General features: G+C 44.1%; 1 protein-coding gene and 1 long non-coding RNA gene across 7 annotated transcripts in view; one reads left to right on the top strand and one right to left on the bottom strand.

Annotated features, from left to right (window-relative positions):
• Positions 1-23,262, bottom strand: part of CAPN3 (calpain 3) — a 50,012-nt gene extending 26,750 nt beyond the window's left edge. Inside the window, exon 1 of the mRNA XM_026479925.4 lies at positions 22,605-23,262. Within this exon, the coding sequence (XP_026335710.1) occupies positions 22,605-22,913 (309 nt within the window). The 5' untranslated portion in view covers positions 22,914-23,262. The remainder of the gene's footprint in view (positions 1-22,604) is intronic.
• LOC113241995 (uncharacterized) overlaps positions 1-27,450 on the top strand; it is a 45,909-nt gene that overhangs the window by 4,368 nt on the left and 14,091 nt on the right. The window contains exons 3-5 of one of the 6 annotated variants that reach the window (XR_008957115.1): positions 1,322-1,466; positions 18,654-18,734; positions 26,860-26,947. This is a non-coding gene — a long non-coding RNA (uncharacterized LOC113241995). Of the gene's footprint in view, positions 1-1,321; positions 1,467-17,758; positions 17,988-18,653; positions 18,735-19,084; positions 21,652-23,245; positions 24,383-26,859; positions 26,948-27,450 lie in introns of those variants that run through there. The other 5 variants (XR_008957116.1, XR_008957114.1, XR_007189882.2 and 2 more) reach the window with 5 other exon arrangements.

Here is a 27,450-nt window from a genome sequence, read left to right as displayed (position 1 = left end):
CTGATATCACGACCTGAGCCAAAGGCAGCCGTTTAACCAAATGAGCCACCCAGTCGCCCCCCCCCTTTTTTATAAAGATTTTTATTTATTTGAGAGAGAGCACGTGCACATGCAGTGGGGCTGGGGAGGGGCCTAGGGAGAGGGAAAAACAGACTCCCGACTGAGCAGGGAGCCCCAGGCCTAGGCAGGGCTGGATCCCAGGACCCCAAGATAATGACCTGGGGCAGATACTTAACCAGCTGCGCCACCCAGGTGCCCCAAGACTCCTTCCTTTTAAAAAGAAACCAAGTAAGGTATAGCGGGCACGTTTTTTGGTCTCCCCAGTGTTTTGCTTCCTTGGAAAAAAGCCCCTTCTCCCAGAATTACACCTCACCATTTCACTGGGGAACAACTCCACGGTCAGCCCACGCCCCTCTGGTGAGCTTCCCCCTTCCCCCAGCTCCGGACATATAGTAGGGGCAATTAGTGAGTGAGCATGATTGGTTCAGGGGTGGGCACATGACCAAATCTGGGCCAATGAGGTATCGGCTAAGACTTTTGCAGTAACTATTGAGAAAAAAAAAATTTAGACTTGAGACCCTTGGTCTGCGCTGGGATTGGAGGCATCGACCCCTGAGCAATCGAAAATCCACATATCACTTTTGACTCCCTAAAAGCTTAATTACCAGTAGCTACTCTTGACTGGAAGCCTTACCGATAAGCTAAACAGTCGCTTAACACATATTTTGTATGTCGTATGCTATACTGTGTTCTTACAATAACATAAGCTGGGAAGAAGAAAATATTATTAAGAAAATCATAAGGGAGAGAAAATACATTTACAGTACTATACTGGATTTATTTTTTTTAAAATCCATGTATAAGTGGCCCTATGCTGTTTAAATAAGGGTCAGCTGTACATTCTTCTGCTAGAGCTGCTAAGCTGGCAGAATGTCATCCTGAAACTGCCAGTGGCACCTTTGCCCCTTGCGAAGTTAGTCTGCTTGAGAATAAAGCCAACTCAGAGGAAACAGATGGGGATGGGGGGCAGAGAAGGAAGTGATGGCACATAGATAAACAGAGGATAGATAGATCTATAGATAGATGCTATTAGGGACTGTGTCCTGATGAGATGGTTTGAGGGCTGGATTTAGGTGTGTCAAAATCCAACATCACCCTTGAACATTCAAATTATAGGAGCTTTTCTTTTGGTTTAAGCTAGTTTGAATTGGGTCTCTGTTACTTGTCAGCTGAAACCCTTGGCTATTGGATGTTCTGCCCTGTTATAAGGAATATATTATTATAGTGACTCAAATACGTGACTTGTAGCTACATGTTTTAGTTGTTACAGGTATAGCTTCCTCTCCTCGGGACTACGTATTCAGAAGCCCGCGTCATCTTCCCACTGCCCACCAATTCCAGGGCTGGCTACTTGGAAAGACAACAGCAACTACTCTGATATCTCGTCCCTCTGTTTGGAGGTCCAGGTATACTTTTTGCGGTAGTAGGTTCCCCAATATACCACATTTACCTTCAATACCACCTCAGCCACGGTTCACCAAACATTAATTGAGCCCCCAGGTATGTACAGAGCTGGAGAATTAAGGGTACAATAAAAATGGGAAATCGTCCCTGCCTGCCCTCCAGGAAACCCACAGCCTAGAGGCTCTTAACTGTTTGTCCTCATAAAAGACGTCTGTTTGGTGAGGATCAGTTTATTGCAGGTTAATTCGTAAACACGCTCTGATTTGCCTAGATACACCCTCCCTACCACCTACTTCTCCCTCTCTCCTTACTTAAAAATATTGCGTAAATATCCCCTAGAGGGTCTGAGACCTGTTTATGTTGGATGATATGAACAAAGGGTAAATGGTCCCAGCTCTGTCATTTCAGCTTGGGGACCTAAGATTTCTAGCTATTCCTTTGGCTATAATTTAGCCTGGAGACTGGATCTGTCAGTGATGGAGTCCCAGCATAAGCAACAGTTGACCATTTCCTCAGTTCTTGGGTACCATGGTTTGCACAGTGACTCCAAACTTCTATTATTTACCTCCATCAGTAAAATACTTTAAACATGCAAACCTATGTAAGTATTCTTATTGGTTTTAAATTATATATGTGTATATTGATTGTCCTAACATATACTGTGCATTATAAAATAAATAGAAACATACACTTAGAAGGATGGGCTAAAATATATGTGGAGGACTTCTGGTTCCGTCCCAACATGTGAAGAGCTTGAAAGTCCTCACTCCTGTCCATACCACAAGAAAAAGCTGAACAGACTGAAAATCAGCATCTTTGCTTGGACCCATCAGAAACTGAGGTGGCAGGGCGATCCACCACCCTGAAATATGGACATAAGTGAAACTAGAAAGTTACAGCTGAGATCTGCTTATCTAGAGCAGAAGTGCTGAAGCCATGAAGTGGTGGGAACGCTTAACTGGTATTTTGATGAATTTCTGGAGGCCAAGTGTGGACTAGCATGAGAGTGAGAAACTTCTGGAGTCCACAGTCTTGGGACGATCCTCCCCGCCCCCCATACTTTCATGGTTTTTACCTCCGAAAATCCCACCAAGTTCTCGTGGTGAAGATCTAAGAAAGACCCCTCTCTTTTCCAGAGTCTTACCTAAGTTGGGGGAAGGGCATTGCGCCCCTTTCAGCCTTCCTTTCTCACCTAAGAAGGGAAAAAACACTATACCAATGGGGAAATGTGTATGAAGGTCACACAGGCCCATTAAAAATGGAGATTTAATCATTAGATTATGAACACTTCCCCTCCCACCTGAACACCACATTAACAGGGCTTCCGTGTAATAACAGCCACTTAGAGCTGACAAGCTTCAAGGTGCGAACACTGAGGGGGAATACCTAGGAAAGCCCAAAAGCAAGAAGAGCGTGAGGCAAAGGACAAAACAAAAATAGTAGAGGAATTTGAAGGTTCTGGCACCTGCAGCTGTAGGAGGCATTAAACACTGCACAACTCCTAGTCAGGCTAACGTAAATCCTCATGCCAAAGGCTTATCCATCTCAGTTCTTATTACCCAAAACATGTCTGGCTTTCAGCAAAAAGTACAAAGGATGCCAAAAGGCAAACAAAAATAGTCTGAAGAGAGAAAGCAGAACTCGGTTCAGATATGACACCGATGTCAAAATTATCAGCTAGGAATCATTATTATAATAACCATGATGAGTACGTCAAGGAGTCTAATGGAAAAAAGTAGATAGTGTGCAAGAAAAGATGGGTAATATAAGCAGGGAGATGAAAACACTAAGAAAGAATCAAAAGGAAATGATGTAAATAAAAAACTCTAAAACATGTATTTGATGGGCTCGCCCATAAACTGGGTAAAGACGGGGGGGAAGCAGTGAGACTGAAAGTGAGACAAGAGGAAATTCCCAAAGTGAAATGCAAAGGGAAAAATAATGAAAAAAAACCCCAAAGCCAAAAAAACCAGAGCAGAACATCCAAAAACTGTGGGATAATTTCAAAAGATATAACACATGCATTACTGGAATACCGGAGGAAAAGAAAGAGAGAACAGAGCAGAAGAAATATCTGAAGTAGCAATGGTCAAGAACTTTGCACAACTAGTGACAGATACCAAACCACAGATTCGGGAAGCTCAAAGAACATCAAATGGTGTAAGTACCAGAAAAATACAGCAACACAAAACTATACTTAGGCATATCATATTCAAACTGCAGATAGCCAAAGACAAAAATGTTGAAAGAAGCCAAGAGGGGAAAAATACCTTTCCTGTAGAGGAATGAAGATAATAATTATAGGAGACTTCTCTTCAGAAGCCGTGCAAGCAGGAAAGACTGGATTGAAATCAATCAATCAAGTAATTAATTATTAAAAATAAATAAATAGTATTAAGTAGGCTCCATGCTGGGGCTTGAACTCATGACCCTGAGATCAAGACCTGAGTTGAGATCAGTTAACAGACTGAGCCACCCAGGTGCCCCTGGATTGAAATATTTAATTGATGAAAGAAAAACCCACCAAACTTGAATTCTATATGCAAGGAAATTATCTTTCAAAACTGAAGGAGAAGTAAAGACTTTCTCAGTCAAGTAAACCCAGAGAATTCATTGCTAACAGACTTGCCTTGCAAGACATGTTAAAAGAAGTGCTTCAGGGAGAAGGAAAATGATAGGGGTCAGAAACCTGGACCTACATATAGAAAGGAAGAGCTTCAGAGAAGGAATCAATGAAGGTAGAATAAAACTTGTATTTTTCTTTTTCTTAATCTAAAGATAACTTTTTTTAAAGTAACAATAATAACAGCGTGTTATGATAGCATATGCACAGGTGAAATGAATAAAGGGAAGCTAGGGAGGCCCTGGGCATTTTCTATTATAAAGTGTTAGACTGCATGTATAATGGCATAGTGTTACTTGAAGGTGGAGTGAAGTTACTTGTAAATGTATATTGGAAACTGTAGCATAGCCATTAACTTAAAACAAGTATAATTGATGCACTTAAGAGAGGAGATAAAATGGAATCATATAGAACATTAAATTACTAGAAAAGGCAGAAAGGGGGTGAGAGGAAAAGCAAAGAACAATTATAACAAATAGAAAACAGTTACAAACATGGTAGATAGGAATCCAGCTGTACCATAATCTCTTAAATGTGAATGGTCTAAATACACCAATGAAAAACTAGAGATTGTGAGCACGGATTAAGAAAAGAGGCTGGACTGTTTGTTGTCTACGAGAAACTCCCTTTAAGCATAAAGACTTGGGGAGCTGGAGCAGGGCCTACCATGCTAGCACTAGTCAAAGAGAAGCTGGGGTAGGTGTACTGATTTCAGACGAAGCCGACTTCGTAACAAAGAATATTAGAGATAAAGAGTCGCCTCACATAATGATAAAGGAATCAATTCTCCAAGAAAGCACATGGTCCTAAATGTGGATGCACTACGTCGCATCGTAAGAAGCCTGGCTGCTCAGCACAGACCTTTCTGTACAAAGGGAAGCTGCGCATCCGTAACGAGCCAGCCTTAGGCGGAAGGTTCACAAGGCATCTCCGGCCTCCCACAGCCTCCTGTTTCTTAACTGTTCACCACCTTCCATGGAACTCTCCTTGAAATTGTGAGCCCTAGTGCTCTTAGCCACGCCACTTTCCCATCCCCAGAATACCCGCTCTCAAGAAGACTTGATAATCAATTATGCCTTACTATTTTACTATGAATTGAAGCCAGCGCATCAGCTCTCTTAAAAATATTTGCAGGCTCAGAGACCTGTAAAGGGTTATAATAACCTCCGGATCAGGAATAGAAAATAACATCTCCAGTTTCAGGAGGAAACAGGAAGGCATTCTGGGGGCACATGGTGGCTCAGGCGGTTAAGATCCGCAAGAGAACCTTGATAAGCCCCTTGCTCAGGTCGTGGATCCGCGGCGTCAGGCTCTGGACCACCTGACCTCCTGTGCCCAAGTCCTGAAGCCCCGCCCCTCCCATCCCTACCTTTGGCCTTTTCCACATGATGGCCTTCATCTTGGTTTTCTGGCTCAGCTCATGGGAGCCCAGGGCCTGAACACCTGCTGGGAACACACGGTCTTCAAAGAGGCACTTCTGAGCTAGGCACCGTCGTCTGAGAACCACAAAATCCTGCCCCTCAAACTTGAGGGGCTGTGTGACAGTGCCCTCTCCATTTCTCCTGTCCCTCTCCCTGATCACGCGGTCACAGAAGAATCCTGGCAGCAGGTAGGGCATGGTGACCGCTCAGGGAGTGGAGCTGGGCCTTCGCTGCGGCCTCCCTCCCCCTGCGCCCTCAGTCCAGGCCTAATCCTCCCATGAATGGGCTGGAGCCTATATAGCTCCTCCACCCTCAGCTGCGCGATGCAAATGAACAGAGCCCAGAGAAAGGCCGTGGTCAGAGTCAGCAGCTTTGGCTGGAGGCCCCGGAGCCCACGGTCAAGGGGCAACACCATGCCAGTCAGAGAGGGAGCCAGCAAGGGGAGCGAGAGAGCCAGGGACAGCCCCAGGACAGGCCACAATGGCTCGGAGACCTTTAGGGTACTTCCATCAGCCTTGCTGGGATTCTTTCTTTAAAAAGAAAAAATATAGCTACTGAGAGGCTTACCCTGCCTCAGCAAAAGGCATTCATGCCTTTGACACTGGTGGCCAATGAGGTATAGCGTGGGGCCTTCGAAACATGCTGTATACACTAATCCTATACAGGCTGCTGAATGCATAGAAGGAATCTGCTCCAAGCCATTGTCTGAGGTTAATGAAGCCTTCATTCTCCTGGTGTCCCTGCCCCATCCCCCCAAAGACCTTGACTGGCCATTCAGGGACTCTGCTCTGTGGAGGGTGGGTAACGCGGCCTCAAACGCAAGTCCCTGTTAGAGTAGGCCCCGTGGCAACAAACCGACTTCCACGGTTACAAATTCAGGACCCTTGAGGCAGAGAACGTGGGTGGGGAAGGAAGGATACATGTGTGTCAGAATTACATTCACAAGAAAGCCAGCTTTTTCAAAGTTTCACCATGCTTCCACGGACACCTCGAACTCAAGAGCTGGGCGCCGATGCAGGTGGACACTGGGGCCTGGCAGCCTGCCCCCGAGGGGGATGCTGGCCCTGTCCAGTCACTGACTCCAGCCAGCCTGCATCTCCTCTGGGCTCCTGCCAGTGTGGTCTTCGGGCGACCTGCATCAGAATCACCTGGGATGCCAGTTTAAAAATGCAGATTCCCAGGATTCACCCTAGACTGAAGTATTCAAATATTCTTGGTAGGGGTCTGGGACTCTCCAGTTTGAAGAAGCAACCCAAGAGATTCTTATGTCCAGTAGGGTTTGAATCCATGACATTAGCATTACAGAAGTACCGTAATAGCTCAATATAATCTTTGAGGTCAGTTCTTTTAAGAAATAAGTATATTTTTATTACATTTACACGTGAAGAAAGTTTTTAAAAAATCGAACAATACAAAAGGTACATAGAGGAATAGCAGTCTTTTGCCCTGCAAATTCCTTTCCTCAGAGACAGCCACTTTTAATTCATTTTTTTAAAGATTTCATTTATTTATTTATTTATTTATTTATTTATTTATTTATTTAGAGAGCAGGAGGAGGGGCAGAGGGAGAGGGAAAGAGAGAATCTTAAGCAGACTCTGTGCCAAGTGTGGAGCCTGACCTGGTGCCTGACCTCATGACCTTGAGCCAAAATCAAGAGTGAGACACTTAACTGACTGAGCCACACAGGTGCCCCCACTTTTAATTCTTTCAGTGATTTCTTCTGGTATTTACCTCTATATTTCTAAATAATATCTTTATATTATTACTTTTTAATTTATTGTTTTTTTTAAGAGTCCAATCTTTCATCCTGGATCTCTCTTTATTTTTTTATAGATTTATTTATTTATCTATTTATTTGAGAGAGAGAAAGAAAGAGAGAAAGCACGGGGGGAGGGGCTGAGGGAGAGGGAAAGAGTCCCAAGTGGATTCCATGCTGAGCTCAGAGCCTAACATGGGGCTCGATCTGAGGACCCTGAGATCACAGCCCAAGCCGAAACCAAGAGTCAGAGGTTCAACTGACCGAACTACCCAGGCGGCCCTAATTTATTATTCTTAGAAAGTATCAGCAGAGTTCCTATTTTGACAAACGAGATTTAGACTTCTCACATTATGCTTTACCCACCATCTTCCCAAAATAGTTATGTCATAAATTTTGGTAAAATTAAAATTCAGTATTTACTTGAATATGATTAGGTGAATATTGTTCACTTCTTAGCTAAGTGCTATGCTGTATTACACTTCCTTTCTGTATAAATGTTTCTTTTCTCTTGTTCTTTGTAATTTTCTGATTTCCTATGTATCTATCGATGCTTTTCCTCAGCAGTATTTTTTCCAAGTATTAAACTCATCGGATAACCTAGTGGGTCCATTGCTCTCTCCCCCAGGCCTTTCTTTGCAGCCTCATTCTCCCATACAGCCTGGACTGGCTGCCCTTCAGATGAGGAGCGGTGGCCTGGGACTGACTGTGCCTTTCTGGGTGGAGTCCCATTTCCCGGATCTTAACTCTTCTTTGGTTTACTCCTTGATTGGACTGGCAAACAATTTGCAGCTTCCTAAGTAAGGATGCATGGGAGCTAAGTCGCCTGAGTCCTTGCCCAGCTAACTCTGTTTTCTACTTTTGCATGTGATTGAGAATTTGGCTAGATATTTGAAGTGGAAAAGCATTTTCCTTCAGAATTTTTAAGGCCGGTTTCATTGCTTCCAGCATCTGGTGCTGTTGAGAAGTATGGTGTAAGTCTGATCCACATTCCTTTGTATGGGACCTACCGTATCCCTCCGAAAGCTTTTAGGGTTTTCTACCCTTCCCTCCTATTTCTCCCTCCCCAATTCCAAAAGCCACATTTATGGGCTTTGGTGTGAGTTTATTTTTTTAATTCTTTGTGCTGGGCACTCAGTGACTCCTTTCAATATAGAGACTTTTGCCCTCAGTTCTGGAATATTATATTATTTCTTTGACATTTCTCTCCCTTTCAATTATTTCCTTCCTTCCTTCCTTCCTTCTACCTTCCTTCCTTCTTTCTTATATTCCTTTTTCCTTTTTTTTGAAACTTTAAAAAATCAGATGTTAAACCTCCTCTAATTCTATTGTATTTTCCTATTTTTGTTTGTTCTACATCCTAGACTTCCTTGATTTTATATTTTAACCCTGCTATTGAAAATTTAAATTTCAGGGCACCTAGGTGGCTCAGTCGGTTAATAACGTGTCTGCCTTTGGCTCAGGTCATGATCTCAGGGTCCTGGGATCGAGTCCCATTATATATTGACATATATAATGTCAATGATATAGGCACCCCATAGCTGCTTTTTTTAAAAAACTAGAATCCAATTAAATTTCACACATTGAAATTTAACAATTGGATTAGGGGGCACCTGGGTGCCTCAGTTAGTTAGGCGTCTGCCTTCGGCTCAGGTCATGATCTCAGGGTCCTGGGATCCAGCCCCGCATTGGGCTCCCTGCTTGGTGGGGAGTCTGCTTCTCCCTCTCCTTCTGTCCCACCCATTGCTTGTGATCTCTCTCTCTCTCCCTCTCTCAAATAAATAAATAAAATCTTTAAAAAAATAAAAATAAATTAACCTTTAAAAAATAATTGGATTAGGTGATGTTGAAGTGGGCACTAGTGAACTAGAGGGAGATCAGAAGAAATCACCTGGAATATCACACAGAGAATCAAAGAGATGGGAAAGTTTTTAAAAAGAAAGAGAAAAAAGGTTAAAATATACATGAGATAGAGCAAAGTAAGTTCACCATATATCTAATTGGAGTTCCAGAAGAAGATAATAGAAAATATGAAAAGAATTAATATTCTAAGACATTTTTTAGGATTGATCAATGACTCCAATCCTCAGATTCAGGAATCCCAATGAATACTGAGCAGGAAAGATATACAGAAATATATGTTGAGACAATCATAGAGATATTGCAGAATACCATAGACAGAAAATCTTAAAAGCAGTCAGAGAGAAAAGGCAGATGGCTTAGTAAGGGACACCAATTAGAATGACTGCTGATTTGAGCAGGAATGTAAACCAGAACATATTAATGAGAATTGACCTATGACTCATTACCCAGGAACACTATTTCTTGAGGGAGAGCAAATTTTGTACAAATAAAAATTGAGAATGCTTACTACAAATAGACCCTCAGTGAAGAAACTTCTAAACAAGGTCCTTTAGGAAAAAGCAAAATTATTCTAGAAGGAAAAGTCTAAGACTCAAGAAGAAACAGTAAAAAAAAGAAATTGGTAAACATGTATATCTCAGTGAATATTGACTGTTTTAAAAATTGTAATATTTTTTATTTTTTAAGGTTGTAAAATCAATATGGAACTAAAATTATGAGCAACAACAGCAGATTAGTAGGAAGAGGAGTACTTGGAGTCAATGTGCCTTAGTGTTCTCATACTGTTTATGAGGAAAATAAAGCTATTGATCAATTTCAGGCTTTGTCAAGATGAAATGTATGTTAATCATTTAGGGCAACCACTGAAAAAACAGAAATAGTCAATAACTTCCAAACTAGTAGAAAGAAAAAAATAAAATAAAACACTTTTTACATTTTTTAGGCAAGGGAGGGGCAGAAGGAGAAGGAGAGAGAGAATCTTAAACGGGCTCCATGCCCTGCATGGAGCCTGACGTGGGGCTTGATCTCACAACCCTGAAATCATGACCTTAGCCAAAATCAAGAGTTGGACACTTAGGGATCCCTGGGTGGCTCAGTCGTTAAGCGTCTGCCTTCGGCTCAGGTCAGGATCCCAGGGTCCTGGGATCCAGCCCTGCATTGGGCTCCTTGCTTCTCCCTCTGCCTGCTGCTCCCCCAGCTTGTGCTTGCTTGCTCTCGCTCTCGCTCTCTCTCTCTGGCAAATAAATAATAAAATCTTAAAAAAAAAAAAAAACAGAGTTGGATGCTTAACCAACTGAGCCACCCAGGAGCCCTGAGAAAACTTTTAATACATTTTTTTAATGGCGGAAAGAGGAAAAAGGAAAGCTTAAAAAGTAATATCAACAGAAAGGTTATGGTTAAGACGATAGAAATAAATCCAATATATATCAATGTTCATCAGCAGTGTAAATGGACTAAAACCTTCAGTTAAAAGACAAAGGTTTTCAGATTGGAAATTTTTTTTTTTAACTCTAAGCAGTTTATAAGAAATACACCCAAGACATGAGGACATAGAAATCTATAGCAAGTCTATTCAACAGTGAAACACTAAGATTGATTTCCCTTTAAAATTAGGAGCCAGACAGATTCTGTTATCTTCTTTATTATTAACATGATGCTGGAGGGTTTAGCCAGTGCAGTAAAACAGGAATTAGGTTGCTGAATACAGTTGTGTATAATGCACTGGGTGGCCCTGTCATTATTTACAAATGACCTTACTATCTATACAGAAACAGAACCTACAGACAAATAACTTGGGATCTATAATCAAATTGTTAGAATTACTAAGAGTTCAGTGAATATATTGGATATAAAAGTCAAATGGATGTTTATGCCTGAGAAATTAAGTACAATTTTAAGAAAGAAGCCCTAATAACAACAAAAACAAAAGATGCCTAGGAAGAAATCTGACAAAGGATGTTCAAGACCTTTATGGAGAAAATTATCAAAGAACTTGATTAAAATATACTAAAAGAGGGGTGCCTGGGTGGCTCAGTCAATTGAACATCTGCCTTCGGGTCAGGTCATGATCTTCGGGTCCTAGGACGGAGCCCTGCATTGGGCTCCCTGCTCAGTGAGGAGCCTGCTTCTCCCTCTCCCTCTGCCCCTGCCCACCACTCGCGCTCTCTCTGTCTCTCTCTGTCAAATAAATAAATAAATAAATAAATAAATAAATAAATAAATAAAATCTTAAAAAAAAAAGATACTAAAGGAGACCCAATTAAATGGAGAGACATCCCTTCTTCATGGATAAGAAGACTCAGTATTGTCAAGACATGCATTCTTCCCAGATTGATTCAATGCAATCTCAGTAAAAATCCCAACAGGATTTTGGGTGGAACTCAACATCCTGATTCTAACATTTAAATGGAGGGGCGCCTGGGTGGCTCAGTGGGGCGCCTGGGTGGCTCATTTGTTAAGCGTCTTGCCTGGCTCAGGTCATGATCCCAGCATTCTGCTCAGTGGGAAGCCTGCTTCTCCTTCTCCCACTCCCCCTGCTTGTGTTCCCTCTCTCGCTACCTCTCTGTCTGTCAAATAAATAAATAAAATCTTTAAAAAATAATAAAAATAAAATAAAATTTAAATGGAAAGGCAAAGAGCCAGATATAGTTAAAACAATACTGAAGAAGAAAAACAAGTTGGGAGTACTTGCTCTACTGAATGGCAAAACTTATTGGCACTAGGTGTGGGGTTGGCACAAAGATCAGTAAACACAAGTGGAACACGGTAAAGAGTGCAGAAACAGAACCACACGTGGGTAGACATTTGATCTGTTTAAAAAGTGACATTACAAAATAGAAGAGAAAGGATTTGAAAAAAAAAATAAATTGTGCCGGGAACATCAACTATCCATATGGAAAAACAACAAAACGTGATCCCTATCTTATATAAGAAAAATCATTTCTCGATGGATTATAGACCCAAATATAAAGGCAGAAAAATTAAGTTTCTAAATGATAATAAAGAAGAATGACTTTGGTTTAGGAAAAAAAGTGTTTTTAATTTTAATTTTAATTTTTTTTTTGAGAGAGAGAGCATGTGTGCAAGCAGGGTCGGGGGGTGGGGGGCAGAGGGAGAGAGAGAAACTTAAGCAGGCTCCACACCCAAAGCAGAGCTCAGTGTGGGGCTTGATCTCATGACCCTGAAATCATGACCTAAGCCAAAATCAAGAGTTGGAAGCTTAACTGATGGAGGTTCCCAGGTGCCCCTAAGGAAAACTTTCTTAACAGAACATAAAAAACACTAACTATAAAGGAAAAAAATAATAAATTAAGAATTAATTTAGAACTTTTAATTAAGAGCTTTTAGTTAAGAATTTTTAAACTAAGAAAACCCTTAAGAGAGTGAAAAGGCAAGTCGCAAAGTGGGAGAAAATATATTTTTTAAGGATTTTATTTATTTATTTGAGAGAGGGAGAGAGTGCACAAGCAGGGGGAGGGGCAGAGGAAGAGGGACAAGCAGACTCCTCGCTGAGCAGGAAGCCGGACACGGGGCTCGATCCCAGGACCCTGAGATCATGACCAGAGCTGAAGTCAGATGCTTAACTGACTGAGCCACCCAGGTGCCCCAAGAAGATATTTACAGCACATCTAACCACTAAACAATCAGTATCCAAACATGCCTATAATTCAAGTTGAGCAAGACAAACTCAATAGAAAAACTAGCAAAGACAGGTATTTAATGGACAGAGAGATAATTAATGCTCAAGAAATACATGAATGTATGAAAAGATGCTCTGCCTCATTCATAATCAGGAAAATGCATCGTTTCATACATTTCTCGGCTATTTCTGTCCCTGTCCCTCCCGTTTTCAGCATTTTACTGCTGAGATATTTCAGCTTCTTCGCTATGATGTCTAGAGCTCTGTCCCCATCTGGAGGAGCTGCTGGCTTGTGGAATTCAGGGGTAGGCAGTCCCACTTATTTATTGAATTTTCACTTTTGCCCGAACTTACCTCCCCCACCCCACCCCGGCATGGCGCCGAGTCAAGAGAGGGGTGGTTCTCAATGGGGTATCTCATCCTGCCCTTGATTTACCATCATCATTATTGACTCACTGTGCTCGGTATGTCATTTACAACACATCGTTTGCTCTTTACAACAACTCTATGGAAGTAAGGATTTTCATATTCTTTCCACAGAGGAGGGAACTGAGACCTGAAAATGGTCAGTAACCTCCCTGAGGTCACCTGGTTAAGAGGTGGAGTTGGGATTCAAACCAGGGTTGTCTGGCTTTAAAGCCTGTGCCCTTCATCAGTGTGTTATGCTCTCGTCCTTTGCTGCCGCTGCTCCTAGGAATTGCTACCTTACTTGAACACCTACTAGGACTTTGAGGGCGCGAGCTCAGAACGGCTATGTGATGACAGTATTGCTGTGCCCATTATAGGCGGAACATTGTTCATACATTCATGTATTTCTGGATCTTTTGTTACTTGCTGTCCATGAAATGCCCATCTTTTGTGAATTTTTCTATTGCATTTGTCTTTTTCAACTTGAATTGTAGGCATCTTTGGATACTGATTGCTTATTGGTTAGATGTGCTGTATAAATATCTTCTCCCACTTCATGAGTTGCCTCTGTAAAGGTTTTTTGTTTGTTGTTGTTTTTTTTTAATTTAATTTAAAATTTTTTTATGTAAAGTTCGATGATTCATTAGTTGCGTATAACACCCAGTGCACCATGCAATACGTGCCCTCCTTACTACCCATCACCGGTCTATCCCATTCCCCCACCCCCCTCCCCTCTGAAGCCCTCAGTTTGTTTCTCAGAGTCCATAGTCTCTCATGCTTCATTCCTCCTTCTGATTACCCCCCCTTTCTTTATCCCTTTCTTCTCCTACCCATCTTCCTAGTTCTTATGTTCCATAGATGAGAGAAACCATATGATAATTGTTTGTTTGTTTTTAAGTAGGCTCCATGCCTGGAGTGGAGTCCAACGTGGGGCTTGAACTCACAACCCTGAGATCAAAACCTGAGCTGAGATCAAGAGTCAGATGCTTAACTAACTGAGCCCCCCAGGCATCTTAAGGGTAATTATTAAACTTTTTAAAAAAGATTTGTTTATTCATGTAGGGGGTGCAGAGGGAGAGGGAGAGAGAGTCTTTTAAGCAGACTCCACGCTGAGCACGGAGCCCCATGTGGGACTCAATCCCACCACCCTGAGATCACACCTGAGCTGAAACCAAGAGTCGGTTGCCCAGCCGACTGCACCACACACGTGCCCCAATTTGACTTGTTAGTGGCTGAGCCAGCCAGGGTCTAGATGAGGTCTGTTTGGTTCCAAATTTAGTTTTCTCAACACTCTGCAGGACGCCCTCAGGTCTTCCTCTTTGTAGCTAGCCCAGTGATCCCACTTCTCTAAACTGACGGAAGAGGATACTCTCAGTCAGATTGCAAGCAGACCTCCTGCTGAGCTGGGTTCAGGAAGGAGAAATAATATCCCTGGGAAAAGAAGCTACATCGCCAGCGACTGGGGCCTAGCCCTGGGAACAGAGGGCTCATGACACACAGCCTGGGTTTTCCTATAGTTCTCTTTCTTCCTCTCATTCCACACTGGCAGGGAGTAGCTTTTATTTTATGCCAACCAAGAGTTTTTTCTTTTCAGAGTTGAGTAACTCGAGCCTGGTGATCCCCTGGCTGGGAAGATACCCAGGGAGGAATGTTGCTTGTGGAGGCGATAGGGCCCGTGGAAGGGGCCGTGAGAGCAGGAGACCTCTGGTGTCACCACAGATGGTCAGGAAGCTTCCAACCTCAGGGTACCAATGCAGTGGCCAAGCACTGGGTGCTTGGGAGGTGGTGGTCTGCTCTCCTCCACATTTCACCCCTTTCCATTAGCTTCGCTTCAGACTAAAAGGAACCAGGCTATGTGCAAAAATGATTCATTCCAGGTCTGGGGGAAGAAATGTGCAATATAAGCCTGGGACATTTTGTTGTGGCCAGAAAACAAGGAAGTTATTTAAGATTAATAGGGTTGGGGGTGCCTGGGTGGCTCAGTTGGTTAAGCATCTGCTTTTGGCTCAGGTTATAATCCCAGAGCCCTGGCATGGAGTTCCGCATCGCGCTCCCTGCTCGGTGGGCAGCCTACTTCTGCCTCTTCCTCCGCCCCTTCCCCCACTTGTGCACGCCCTCTCTCTTTCTCCATCACATAAATAAATAAAATCTTTAAAAAAAAGGTGAATGGGGTCATGACAAATGATGCAGGCAGCTCGTAGGGGCCTCCCACTGTCCAAAGATGGGACAATTCGAACATCAAAAAATCATAACTATAGGGGCACCTGGGTGGCTCAGTCGTTCAGTGTCTGCTTTCGGCTCAGGGCGTGATCCCAGGCTCCTGGGATCGAGCCCCACATCAGGCTCTCTGCTGGGAGCCTGCTTCTTCCTCTCCCACTCCCCCTGCTTGTGCTCCCTTTCTCGCTGGCTGTCTCTCTCTCTCTCTGTCAAACAAATAAAATCTTTTAAAAAAAATCATGACTGTAACGGATTAAAACATGTTGCAATGTTTCCTGCTAATCATACCCTTCATAGGGTACTGTTTTAAGCTGTGATATTTAAGAATACAGAGAACACAGGAATCATAGTCGATTCTTGCTATTCATGGTAGTTCTGTTCTATAAAGGGGCTGTGAAGGCGGAATTAGCGAGTATCGAACCATTGCTTTTGGAGGCCATACAGGATTAGATTCCTGTGAGTCTCTAGTCACATTTTTATCACTGATCAATACGTGCTCTTCAGTGTGTTCCTGCTTAAAGAGCTTATTTAATATATTTTACGGAGTCATTAACATTGAACTCACAGCCAACAGCACCAAAATTCGGGCTTGAATGAAGCTTATCTAATATGTCTTTTCTCCCTAAGGCACACCCTGGCCTTCTTGCACTTAGGAATACGAGACAGCACTTCACATTTTAAACAGAGAAATCACCAATCAGAAGTGCAAAAATGTGAAAAAAGCAGCACTGTTAGACTATGAAAAGGACACCTGTTTACAGGGTGAGAGCTAAGATGAGAAGGCCGAGTGTCGCCCTGATCTCATCTGGGAAAGTGTGTGGGAGGCGGCTCAGATTTTTCACTGCCCTACTACACATGTCTGCAGATGACCACAGAAGCGCCATGGATGTTGATTTTGGGTTACAAATAAATTTTAGTGAGTAGGTGAATTCACAAATACAGACTCCATGAATAATGAGGATCGACTGTATCCATGAATATGAGGATCATAGCACTGACACCCCCGGGCTGGAAAAACCACACTTCGGAGTAAAGTTAGAGAAGGTCTATGACTATTTGATCTGAGGCATCTAAAGGAAGGATGAGATTATTCACGGACAGGGAGGATTACTATGTACAGGAAATCTGCTGACTCTATTTTGCTATCTTCTGGGTCAGACCAGAGAGAAGGTACAAAAGTTGTGGCCAGGAGAGTTCTGGCTAAGGATGAGCTTTCAGACTATGAGAAGTACTAATATAGGCAGGTTATTGAAGGGGCTGGGAGCATCCGTTTTCCCTTCAAAACCTTGAATTCAGGAAAGAAACCCATCTCCCTGAAATGGCTAAAAGAAGTTCCCACACTATCCTAAAATGTATAAGGAGTTTTTGATAGCGGTTTTAATACTATCTTCCTGTTGTTCTGGGGAATATAATAAACTTCTAAAAGTTGTGATGGTGATTATTTAGACTTAAAGTTGGGATGAAAATGGTAAAGCAAGTGTTAGATTCTTTTTTTTTTTTTTTTGCTTTTTAAGGTTTATCCAAATTCCAGTTAACGTACAGTGTAATATTCGTTTCAGGTGTACAATATAGTGATTCAGCACTTCCGTACAACACCCAGTGCTCATCAGGACGGGTGCCCTCCTTAATCCGCATCACCTGTTTAACCCATCCCCCCACCCACCTCCCCTCTGGTTACCACCAGTTTGTTTTCGATAATTAAGAATCTGTTTCGGGGGGCACCTGGGTGGCTCAGGCGGTTAACCGTCTGCCTTCGGCTCAGGTCATGAACTCAGGGTTCTGGGATTGAGTCCGAGTTGGGCTCCCTGCTCAGTGGGGAGTCCGCTTCTCCCTCTGCGCCTCTGCCCCTCTCCCCCGCTCATTCTTGCTCTCTCTCAAATAAATAAATTAAATCTTAAAAAAAAGAATGTTTCTTAATTTATCTCTTTCTCTTTTTCCCCATTTGCTGGTTTGTTTCTTAAATTCCACATAGGCGTGAAATCATATGGCATTTGTCTTTCTCTGACTTATTTTGCTTAGCATAATACTCCCTAGCTCTATCCGTGCCGCTGCAAATTGTAAGATTTCATTCTTTTTTATGGCGGAATAAGAGTCCATTGCGTATGTATCCCACCTCTTCTTTATCCATCCCTCTATGGTTGGACACTTGGGCTGCTTCCATTTCGTGGCTGTTGTAAATACGCTGTTATAAGCATAGGGGTGCGTGTGTCCCTTTGCATTAGTGTTTGTGTTCTTTGAGTAAATATCCCCTGGTGCGTTTGTTGGATTGTAGGGCAGTTCTATTTTTAACTTTCTGAGTAAGCTCCATACTGTTTTCCACAGCGGCTGCACCGTGTGTCAGCTTCTCTTAGGCAGGGCGCTCACTCTCCAGGTGTCAGCTGGGGCCTCACGGCGCCCCAGAGATCTGGAGCTCCCACTTTGCAGCCTCTGAGAGGACAGAGCCCCTCCCCCCACCAGCGTGCAGTGGGTTACTGGCAGTGTGCGTCTGTACGCCTCTCTTTCCCCACTACCGTGCTTTCCACACTCGCTTCTGGGTGTGTGGGCTCATCCTGTGTGTGTCACTGAAGACACTAACTTCCTCCCCTTACCGGCAGGTGACTTTCCTTGCCTCAGGCATTTCACAAGTTCGTGAGTAAAGCTACCTTTGGGTGTCCGGACACCTGGGTGGCTCAGGCAGTTAAACGTCTGCCTTTGGCTCAGGTGGGGATCCTGGGGTCCTGGGATGGAGCCCCACGTGGTCGGGAATCCCTGCTCAGCGGGGAGCCTGCTTCTCCCTCTGCCCCTCCCCCCATTTGTGCTTTCTCTCTCACTCGATCTCAAATAAATAAATGAAATCTTCAAAAAAAAAGATGTCTTTGGGTGTCAGGTCAAGTGGAGGGATGACACTGGGGTATGTGGCCTCTTGCCCCGTTGCCTCCCCTCCCCCCACTTTGGTTTCTGTTCTAGCTCCTTCCATCTTGTAAATAAACTAGCATTTTTTTTTCCTTTCTTCCCCCGCTAAACAGCAATCATGCCCACCCACAGAGAGAAATTATTCTTTCTGTAATTATAAGAATCTTCCTAATTTTTCCTTATGAGTTTTCCTCATGAAGAGAAAAGCTACAGTCTGCCATGCTGAAGACTCATATTTTGTTTAGCACACTTGGCTAAATATCTGTAAAAAAATTCAAAGATAATTTTGTAGTGGTAACAAGACCTAACCTGAAAAATGTAATGATTTATTTATTATTGTCACTATTTTTAAATTTTTATTTATTTAGGTAATCTCTACACCCAACGTGGACCTCAAACTCGTGACCCCGAGATCAAGAGTCGCATGCTCTTCTGACTGAGACAGCCAGGTGCTCCTATTTGTTATTATTTTGCTTTTTTAATTGAAGTATAATTAACATACAGTGTTATATTAGTTTCAGGTGTACAACATTTAGGTGATGCTACAGTTCTGTATATTCCTCCGTGCTCAACTCCTTCAGTGTAGCCACCGTTTGTCACCAAAAACATTATTACAGTCTTATTGACTCTATTCCCTATGTTGCACTCTTCACCTCCATGACTTATTTATTTTATAACTGGAAGTTTTTACCTCTTAATCCTGTTTATCTATTTCACCCATCCCCCAACCCGCTTCCCTCCTGGTAACCACCAGTTTATTCTCTGTACATAAGAGCTTTTTTGTTTGTGTGTCTCTTTGTTTCTTTATTTGTTCATTTGTTTGGTATCTTAGATTCCACATTTGAGGGAAATCATTTGGTATGTGTCTTTCTCTGTCTGACTTATTTCACTTAGTATTATACTCTCTTGGTCCATCCGTGTTGTTGCAAATGCCAAGATCTCATTCTTATTTTATGGCTGAGTAATATTCCTCTGTGTGTGTGTGTGGGGGGGGGCACTTGGGCTGCTTCCATAACTTGGCTATTCTAAATAATGCTGCAGAAAACATTGGGGTGCATGTATCTTTTTGAATTAGTGTTTTTGTTTTCTTTGGATAAACACCCAGTAGTGGAATTACTGGATCATAATGTAGTTCTATTTTTAATTCTTTGAGGAACCTGTTTTCCACAGTGGCTGCACCAATTTATATTCCCACCAACAGTGCACAAGGGTTCCTTTTTCTCCACATCCTTGCCAATATTTGTTATTTTTGTGTCTTTTTGAGTCTAGCCATTCTGACAAAGTGATATTTCGTTGGTTTTGATTTGAATTTCCCTGATGAAATTGGGCAAGAGTAATCAGTTTTCCAGAGGTCCTGTTCCAGAAGCCCTTCTCTTCTGTCCAGGGGTTTGTCATCAAGAGAATTTGGCTCAACAGTTGGGACGTGTTGCATGGTTTGTCTGCTTTCTGATTCTAGAAATAGATCATAGAAGGAAGGGCAAAAGGAATCAGCTTGGCCTGGAAGCTCAATGCATGAAGCTCCCTAGAGGAGGAGGAAGAGTGAGGTAGCATTGGTAAGTGAGTGAGAAGAGATTATGGGTGTGCCTGGACAGGTGGCCTGGCTGTCCCTTCTTTGAAGAGGGAAAGGCTGAAAGTGCAGCACCATATTAACTAGAATTATAGCTGGCTTAAATAATTCTCCCCTTATCATCATCATCATCATCATCATCATTGCCATCACCACCACCACCACCACCACCACCATCCAACTGTAATAAGTACTACTCAATTGCGAATAAATACTCAGATTGGCTTTCAGTGATTCTGTGCCTCAGGTAGTAAAAGCAGGAAGGGCCTCTCCTAGGACACGGTCTCCATTTCAGACTGCTCAAACCTGGTAGAAGTTACTACGTCTATGGAACGCATGGGAAACTTACATCTCCAAGAAGTGCTTTATACTTGAGAAAATTCTGGAATCATTTCACTGCTTCAGTTTCAATCAACCTGTGTGATTGCCCTTTCTGGACCTTAATCATTTCACCTGCACGCGAGGGGGTGTTGGTGTTGGGAGCACAGTTTGAAACAGGTCTTTTGGTGCCCCCAAGGTCACACTGACAAGGACAGTATAAATTTGAGGACTGACGTAGTGCCTAGAGCATAACAGACCCTTACATGGTTCTTATTAGTATGCAAGTCTTGTTTTTAAGACTAAAATCCACAATGATTTCACTAAAAACAGCATTTGTAAGTTTTTTTTTTTCTCTGCAGTAGTATTAGAAAAGGCTTTTAGGGGGTGCCGGGGTGGCTCAGTCGGTTAAATGTCCAACTCTTGATCTCAAGCTCAGGTCTTGATCTCAGGGCTGTGAGTTCAAGCCCTGCATTGGTTTCCCCACTGGGCATGGAACCTATTTTAAAGAAAAAGAAAGGCTTTTAGGAATATCCCCCCTCCCCCAACCGCCTTGGGGTGCTGGGCTGCCCTTATCTCTTGGAGCTCAACGCCTTCAGCTGTGGGTTTTCATTCACCGCCAGCAGCTGAGCACCCAGTGTGGGCCTGTATGGAAGCTTGAAGGAAGTGACACCTGAGCAGTGGAGAGAGGGTGAGGGGAGCAGATCAGATAAAAACAAGAAGGTCATTCCAGACAGAGAGCATGAACAAGAGCCTTGAGGTACAGGACCCGGAACAACAGAGCAGCTGAATGTGTCGGGATCCACGGGGAGAGGGTGAAGATGAGGTGGACAGGCGGGCAGGGGCCAGCTGGGGAGGGCCGTAGCTCAGCTGTAAGGAGTTTGGGCTTATCCTGAAGGCATGAGGGGAGGGGAGAACAGTGTCATCGAAGATACTTCAGGGCAGCAGCTGGGCTGCAGAATGAAGTTCTTGCCAGTCCTTTCTTCTAAACTGAGGGTCCTCAGGGCAGTCGCAGGCCTTACCACAGAACTGTCAGGAAAGGAAAGGAGCCACGGACATTTCATCTCAGATTAGAAAGGAAAACACAGCTAATTGATGGCACTAGGTCCCAGAGTAACCTGATTAAGATAATGAGTAGCCCTGGGCCTCAGCGTCAACGATCTCCTCAGGGAGGGTTTCTCGCCCTGAATGGGGTTAGCTCCCCTTGCCTCGTGACCCCATAGCATCTGAATGTTCTCTCCTGAGAACATTTTCTCTTCCCTTCAGGATTCTAGACTCTAGGAGAGCAGGAATTTTTATCTTTCTTTCTTTTTTAAAAGATTTACTTATTTATTTGGGGGAGGGGCAGAGGGAGAGAGAGAGAATCTCAAGCAGACTCCCCGCTGAGCACGGAGCCCAACTCGGGGCTCCATCCCAGGACCCTGAGATCATGACCTGAGCCAAAATCAAGAGCCGGACGCTTAACCAACTGAGCCACCCAGGTACCCCAATTTTTGTCTTTCTTGTTCACTACTGTTTCCCCCGTCGATTGCCCACTTTCTGGCTCTAGCAGATGCCCAGTAAATACTCCCTGAATTAAGAATAAGAGTCATATGGGAGGTCTGATCAGAGAAGCGAGTAGGGGGATAGGATTTTCCGCCTGAGAGATCACTGTAAATGAAACCCGGAGGCTGGAAGAGTTACCCAAAGAGAAGGGGTTTTAATCTGGGCTGTCACGCCCTCTCTGGATGTACTTTCCTCTGTGTGCCCTTCTCATTTGTGGGGTGAAGTATGCGGACAAAAATGATTGCTAGGATTTCTGCTTCTAATCCTAACATTTTATGCAAGGAAAAGTGGTCTTTGCTGGCTACTCCCGTCTTTGCAGGGCTTCTGTGTTGCAGAGAGTCACGGCTACTGACAAACTAAGGAGCAACATCATGATTTTAGCCTGAGAAATGGAAGAACTCTTACAGAGACTTGTTCTGGGAGAGGGATATTTACTTTTTTTTTTTTTTAAGATTTTATTTATTTATTTGACAGAGAGAGAGACAGCCAGTGAGAGAGGGAACACAAGCAGGGGGAGTGGGAGAGGAAGAAGCAGGCTCACAGCAGAGGAGCTTGATGTGGGGCTCGATCCCAGAACGCCGGGATCACGCCCTGAGCCGAAGGCAGACGCTTAACCGCTTAACCGCTGTGCCACCCAGGCGCCCCGGGATATTTACTTTTATAGGATGAATTAAACCGAGTTCCCATTACTTTCATTCAAAGCAAGATGTTTTTCAGAAAAAGAGAGCAAGAGAGTGAGAATGGGCTTGGCCTCCGCTCTCAGTGGAGCCCCACGGGGCTGCTGCCAGGATCCTTCCCCCTACTGCCCATGTGCTCTGGGGAGCTACAGGGAGGTGCTGAGTGGGAGGACTTCTCGGAGGGAAAAAACCCAAGCCTGCGAGCTACTCACCGGAGGTCTCTTCCAGATGAACTGGATGGGGAACTTCTGGCTGTAAAAGAGAGAGGTCTCATCTGGTGGGAACTCGGGATCCAGATAAAGAACCTTCTTTTCTAGACATTTCTTATGAAGCTGCTCAAATGTCTTCTCTTTGACTCCAATAATGGGAAAATTGCGGCTGATGATGGCCGAATAGATGCCACTTGGGTTTGCGCCCCCGGCCTCGGTGGTCTTGCCTTGGCCTGGCTGGGGAATCGGCCCCGGGGACCTGGGCTCGGCCCCTGTCTGTGGGGCCACGGACGCGCTGACGACGGTTGGCATGGCAGGCAAATTTGGAAGGAAAAGGTTTTTTAAAGAAAACAAGATACAGCTCCCTGCAAGGGAAGGAAGCAACGGCTAAGGGGAAGTTGGAGTGATTCTGTCATCTGAGAGAGAAGTGTCCACATCCAGATTCGAAGCTCGAGCCCATCAGAAGGTCATCCAGCTTCTGTCCATCTTAAAAGCCGAGCTGTGATCCCGAAGTCGGAGGTTTTCCCGAGGAAGGAGCCCTAGAGGATTTCTGCGGCAGGGTTAACCGGGGGGCTCCTGCCGGCAGCTTGCATGCCAGAGGGAGACGCAGAGGGGAGAGAGGGGGTTGTGTTTCAGTGGCCTGGGGACGCCTGAGCCAGGAAAACTAAAAATAGACATGAAGGAAGAGTATGAGTATGAGAGCCGGGGAGGCTAGCGTGCAGCCGGACGTGGTGGAGAGAGAAGGAGCCGGCGAGGGGCGTGTCCGTGCTGTCACAGAGCTGGTGTCCTCAGGAAGCGCAAGGAGAATATTTGAGGAGGTTGGACACTGAAAATTAGCAAAGAACTGCTGATGCGTTATTGAGTCGGCTCCTGTGCAGATGGTCCACGCATCGGCCACCAAGTGAACGGAGATCAATATTGAGAAAAAAGGTAGCCAGGGTGAACGTGAGATCCTGAATTCTAGGAGAATATTCTAGACATTGTTGAGAACATAATCTTTACTTTCTCAAACTCTAGGATGTCAGAACATTATTCAGTTGGATTTGGCATCTCTTCTAGAACGTTATGCTGTCAGCGTTCCGTGGAACTGTCTGGGTGGAAAACGCCACTCAGCAGAGTGCCCAGTTGAGAAAAATGCCTGTGTCTTTCTTGCCCACTTGACCTAGACACTCTTCTCTCTCCCCACCCCCCCAAATAAATACTGGACCAAATTTGCTACAGAAAGTGCCCCTGAGTAGACTTTTCAGGCGTGCCACATTTAGGGTCAGGAGGTGGAACTGGTTACTGATCAGATTCCCTTTTGAGTCCCAGGGGATGTCATTTCAAAAGAGCTGGTTTCAGGGCTCTAAGATAAGAACGCAAGTGGCTCTGGGGAAGGGAACTGCCTGCCAGGCCTCCACCTTGGTAGCTGCAGCCCGGGCTGTCAGGAGATGGCTACATTCCACGTGTGGCTCAGTGGAGGCTTGTGCTAGGCTGTAGCCCTGCCCGTTCCCACGTGACCAGTCTCACCGGCCCAAGGCTAGAGGCTATGTGAGAAGGTGGGAGGCGAGAGCTGAAATAGGGAGGACTACCAGGCTCGTGATCGCTGGGGCTTTGAGGAGCCCTGTGTCTGGCTGCTGCTTGTAGGGACCATCAGCCTGTCCTCCCGTCCTCTAAGGAAATGCACAAGGACCTTTACTACTACTCTTGAAGAGGCAGGATAGGGGAGCGTAGCCTGAAGGCTGACTGCCTGGGTTCAAATCTGAGCCTGCTGCTTGCTGGCTGTGCCTGTGTAACTTTAGGTGAGTTACTACTTCCTTTTTTCCTGTGTCTCAGTCTTCTCACCTATAGAATGGGTATGTGGATAGTCTTTCTGTTATTGAGTTACAAAAATTAAACTAATTGATGTAAAACATTTAAAATAGTGCCAGGATTGTCTTTTTTAAAAAAAATATTTATTTATTTGAGAGAAAAAGACAATGAGAGCATGAGAGGGGGAAAGGTCAGAGGGAGAAGCAGACTCCCCACTGAGCAGGGAGTCCGATGCAGGGCTCGATTCCAGGACCCTGAGATCATGACCTGAGCTAAAGGCTGTCACTTAACCGACTGAGCCACCCAGGTGCCCTGCCAGGATTGTCTTAAGCACTCAAAAAATGTTGTTGTTAGAGACGACCTAAATTTAACATTACTTTGCGGTTAGATCAGGTTGGGTTAGTGTCACTCATTGGTGCAGATCAGCCTTCAGTCTCTGAGCATTTGCTGAGTATCTTCCACGTGTACAGCACCGGGATACGTGCCATCTGCTCAGGACCACGTGGTCACAGTGTCTCCAGTCAGAGTGTGCCTATCTGACTACACTAAGAAAGCCTCTAAAAAGACTGACTTCCACTCTCAAACTCAGCAATGACATGGAAAGCGGAGTGGGAGAAGTTTCCTTTCTCCAGCCTCAAGCATTTGAGTCCCAGCCCACCGCTCTATACCATCTTGAAATTCACGGCACCCACCCCCATTTTATTGTTTCTGCTTAAGAGCTTCCTGTTTGCCCTACAAGACAGTAAGCTCCGCGAAGGTGGGACCTGGGTCCCCCTTCCACTCTAAGGGTTAAACACATAGAAAGCTTTTAATAAATACGTGTTATCTGTTGAGTGAAATTTCCCTATGTGAGGAGAAATTTCTCACCCTTCTTATTGCTTTGCTAATGCAATCAAAGTATCTTGGCTGATTTGCCCCTGGGAGAGGAGCTGTCTCCCGGCCACACACCGCGGACTTTTTTTTTCCTTGGCTGTCTCACTAAAGTACCCTAGTAACTAAGATGAGTGTGTAGTAAGATGAGGCTATTATTATAGCAGAATGGCAAGGTGCTATTCATTTGGCTTTATCAATTGTTGTGGATAAAACCCTCTCTCAGGAGTATGGACTATGAGAAACAAACTGAGGGCCTCAGAGGGGAGGGGGGTGGGGGAATGGGATAGACCGGTGATGGGTAGTAAGGAGGGCACGTATTGCATGGTGCACTGGGTGTTACACGCAACTAATGAATCATCGAGCCTTACATCGGAAACCAGGGATGTACTGTATGGTGACTAACATAATATAATAAAAAATCATTAAAAAAAAAAAAAACCCTCTCAGATTAGCAGGTCCCAAAACAAGGTTTATTTAGCTGCGTAGCTGTAGACCCGCGATGCTATCAGGGAGAAATCCGATCTGAGCCAACAACAAACGGCAGAGAATGAGCATATGAACAGCTGCACACTTCAGTTCCCAGAAGTCTCTTCAAGGATCAAGAAACTAGTTTTTAAGCCATATTTCAGCCAACATCATGCAATATCTGTGATTGGAATGGTTTCTCTGACACCAACAAGGCTAATTAATGGCTTCGTATCACTGTGTCTTCCATCAATAAATACTCCTTAGACTCAATTCTATTGGAAGCGGTGCATCGCTTGCCACACCCATCATTCATTAAGCGCCTACTGTGAGCTAGCCACCGCTAGCACGTAGTTTTCAAACCTTTTAAAGTAATTTTAGATTTACAAAAGAGTTGCAAGAGCGTACAGTTTCTTTATGCCTTTCTCCTAATGTTTACACCTTACGTAACCATGGTATAATGATCAAAACTAAGAAATTAATGTTGGTAACATACTATTAACTAAACTACAAAAGGCATATTTTGATTTCTTTAGTGTTTCCACTGATGGTTTTGTTTTTTCCTCTCCTGTTATGGGATCCGATCCAGGCTCCTGCACTGCATTTAATTGTTAGATCTTTTTTTTTTCTTTTTTTTTAAGATTTTATTTATTTGACAGAGAGAGACAGCATGAGAGGGAACACAAGCAAGGGGAGTGTGAGAGAGAGAAGCAGGCTTCCCGCCAAGCAGGGAGCCTGATGCGGGGCTCGATCCCAGGACCCTGGGATCATGACCTGAGCCGAAGGCAGATGCCTGACGGCCTAGCCACCCAGGCGACCCTGTTAGGTCTTTTTAGTATTTTCCCAGTTCTGATGGTTCCAGTCTTTGTCTCACGTGACTCGGTACTTGTGAAGAGTACTTGGCAGGCATGCTGTAGAATGTTCCTCAACTTGAGTTTGATGTTTTTCATTTGATTAGACTGAGGTTATGGATTTGGGGAAAGAATATCACAGAGGTCATATGCCCTTCTCATTTGGGGGTCCACGATAGAGAGGTGTTTTATCACAGGTGGCATCAATCTTGATCACCTGGCTAAGGTGGTATCTACCAGGTTCCGCGCAGTTACTATTTTTTCCTTTCCATACACAGTGTTACAGGATTGCAGGGTTCTTGTCTCACCGAGTCGAAGAACGAATCTCACGGACACAAAAGGGTGAAGTGAGTTTATTAAGTGAAGGTGAGAACACAAAGGAAAGAAAAAAGCTCTCTACAGCACCAGGGGTCTGGGATGGGTCACCACTGCAGGCTTTCGCTGCAGTCTTTTATTGAGAACTGACTAGGGAACTTATATCTTCTTGACATCTCTACCACCGATAGCACTATGTTTACTTTTTCTTTTTCTTTTTTTTTTTTTTTTAAGATTTTATTTATTTATTTGACAGAGAGAGACAGCCAGCGAGAGAGGGAACACAAGCAGGGGGAGTGGGAGAGGAAGAAGCAGGCTCCCAGTGGAGCAGGGAGCCCGATGCGGGGCTCAATCCCAGGACCCTGGGATCACGCCCTGAGCCAAAGGCAGATGCTTAACGACTGAGCCACCCAGGTGCCCCAACTATGTTCACTTTTCCTTGAAGTTTGGTAATTTTCAGTGGTCCAGCGGTAGCTGTTATAGAGATATCTTGTCTCTGACATTTAAGACAAATGAGGTAGTCTTGCTAGTCTCATTATATTCTCTTATCTCTG

The sequence above is a fragment of the Ursus arctos genome, unplaced genomic scaffold (genome assembly GCF_023065955.2).
Source record: "Ursus arctos isolate Adak ecotype North America unplaced genomic scaffold, UrsArc2.0 scaffold_36, whole genome shotgun sequence".
Lineage (NCBI taxonomy): Eukaryota > Metazoa > Chordata > Mammalia > Carnivora > Ursidae > Ursus > Ursus arctos.
This window is presented reverse-complemented; position numbering and strand designations above follow the sequence as displayed.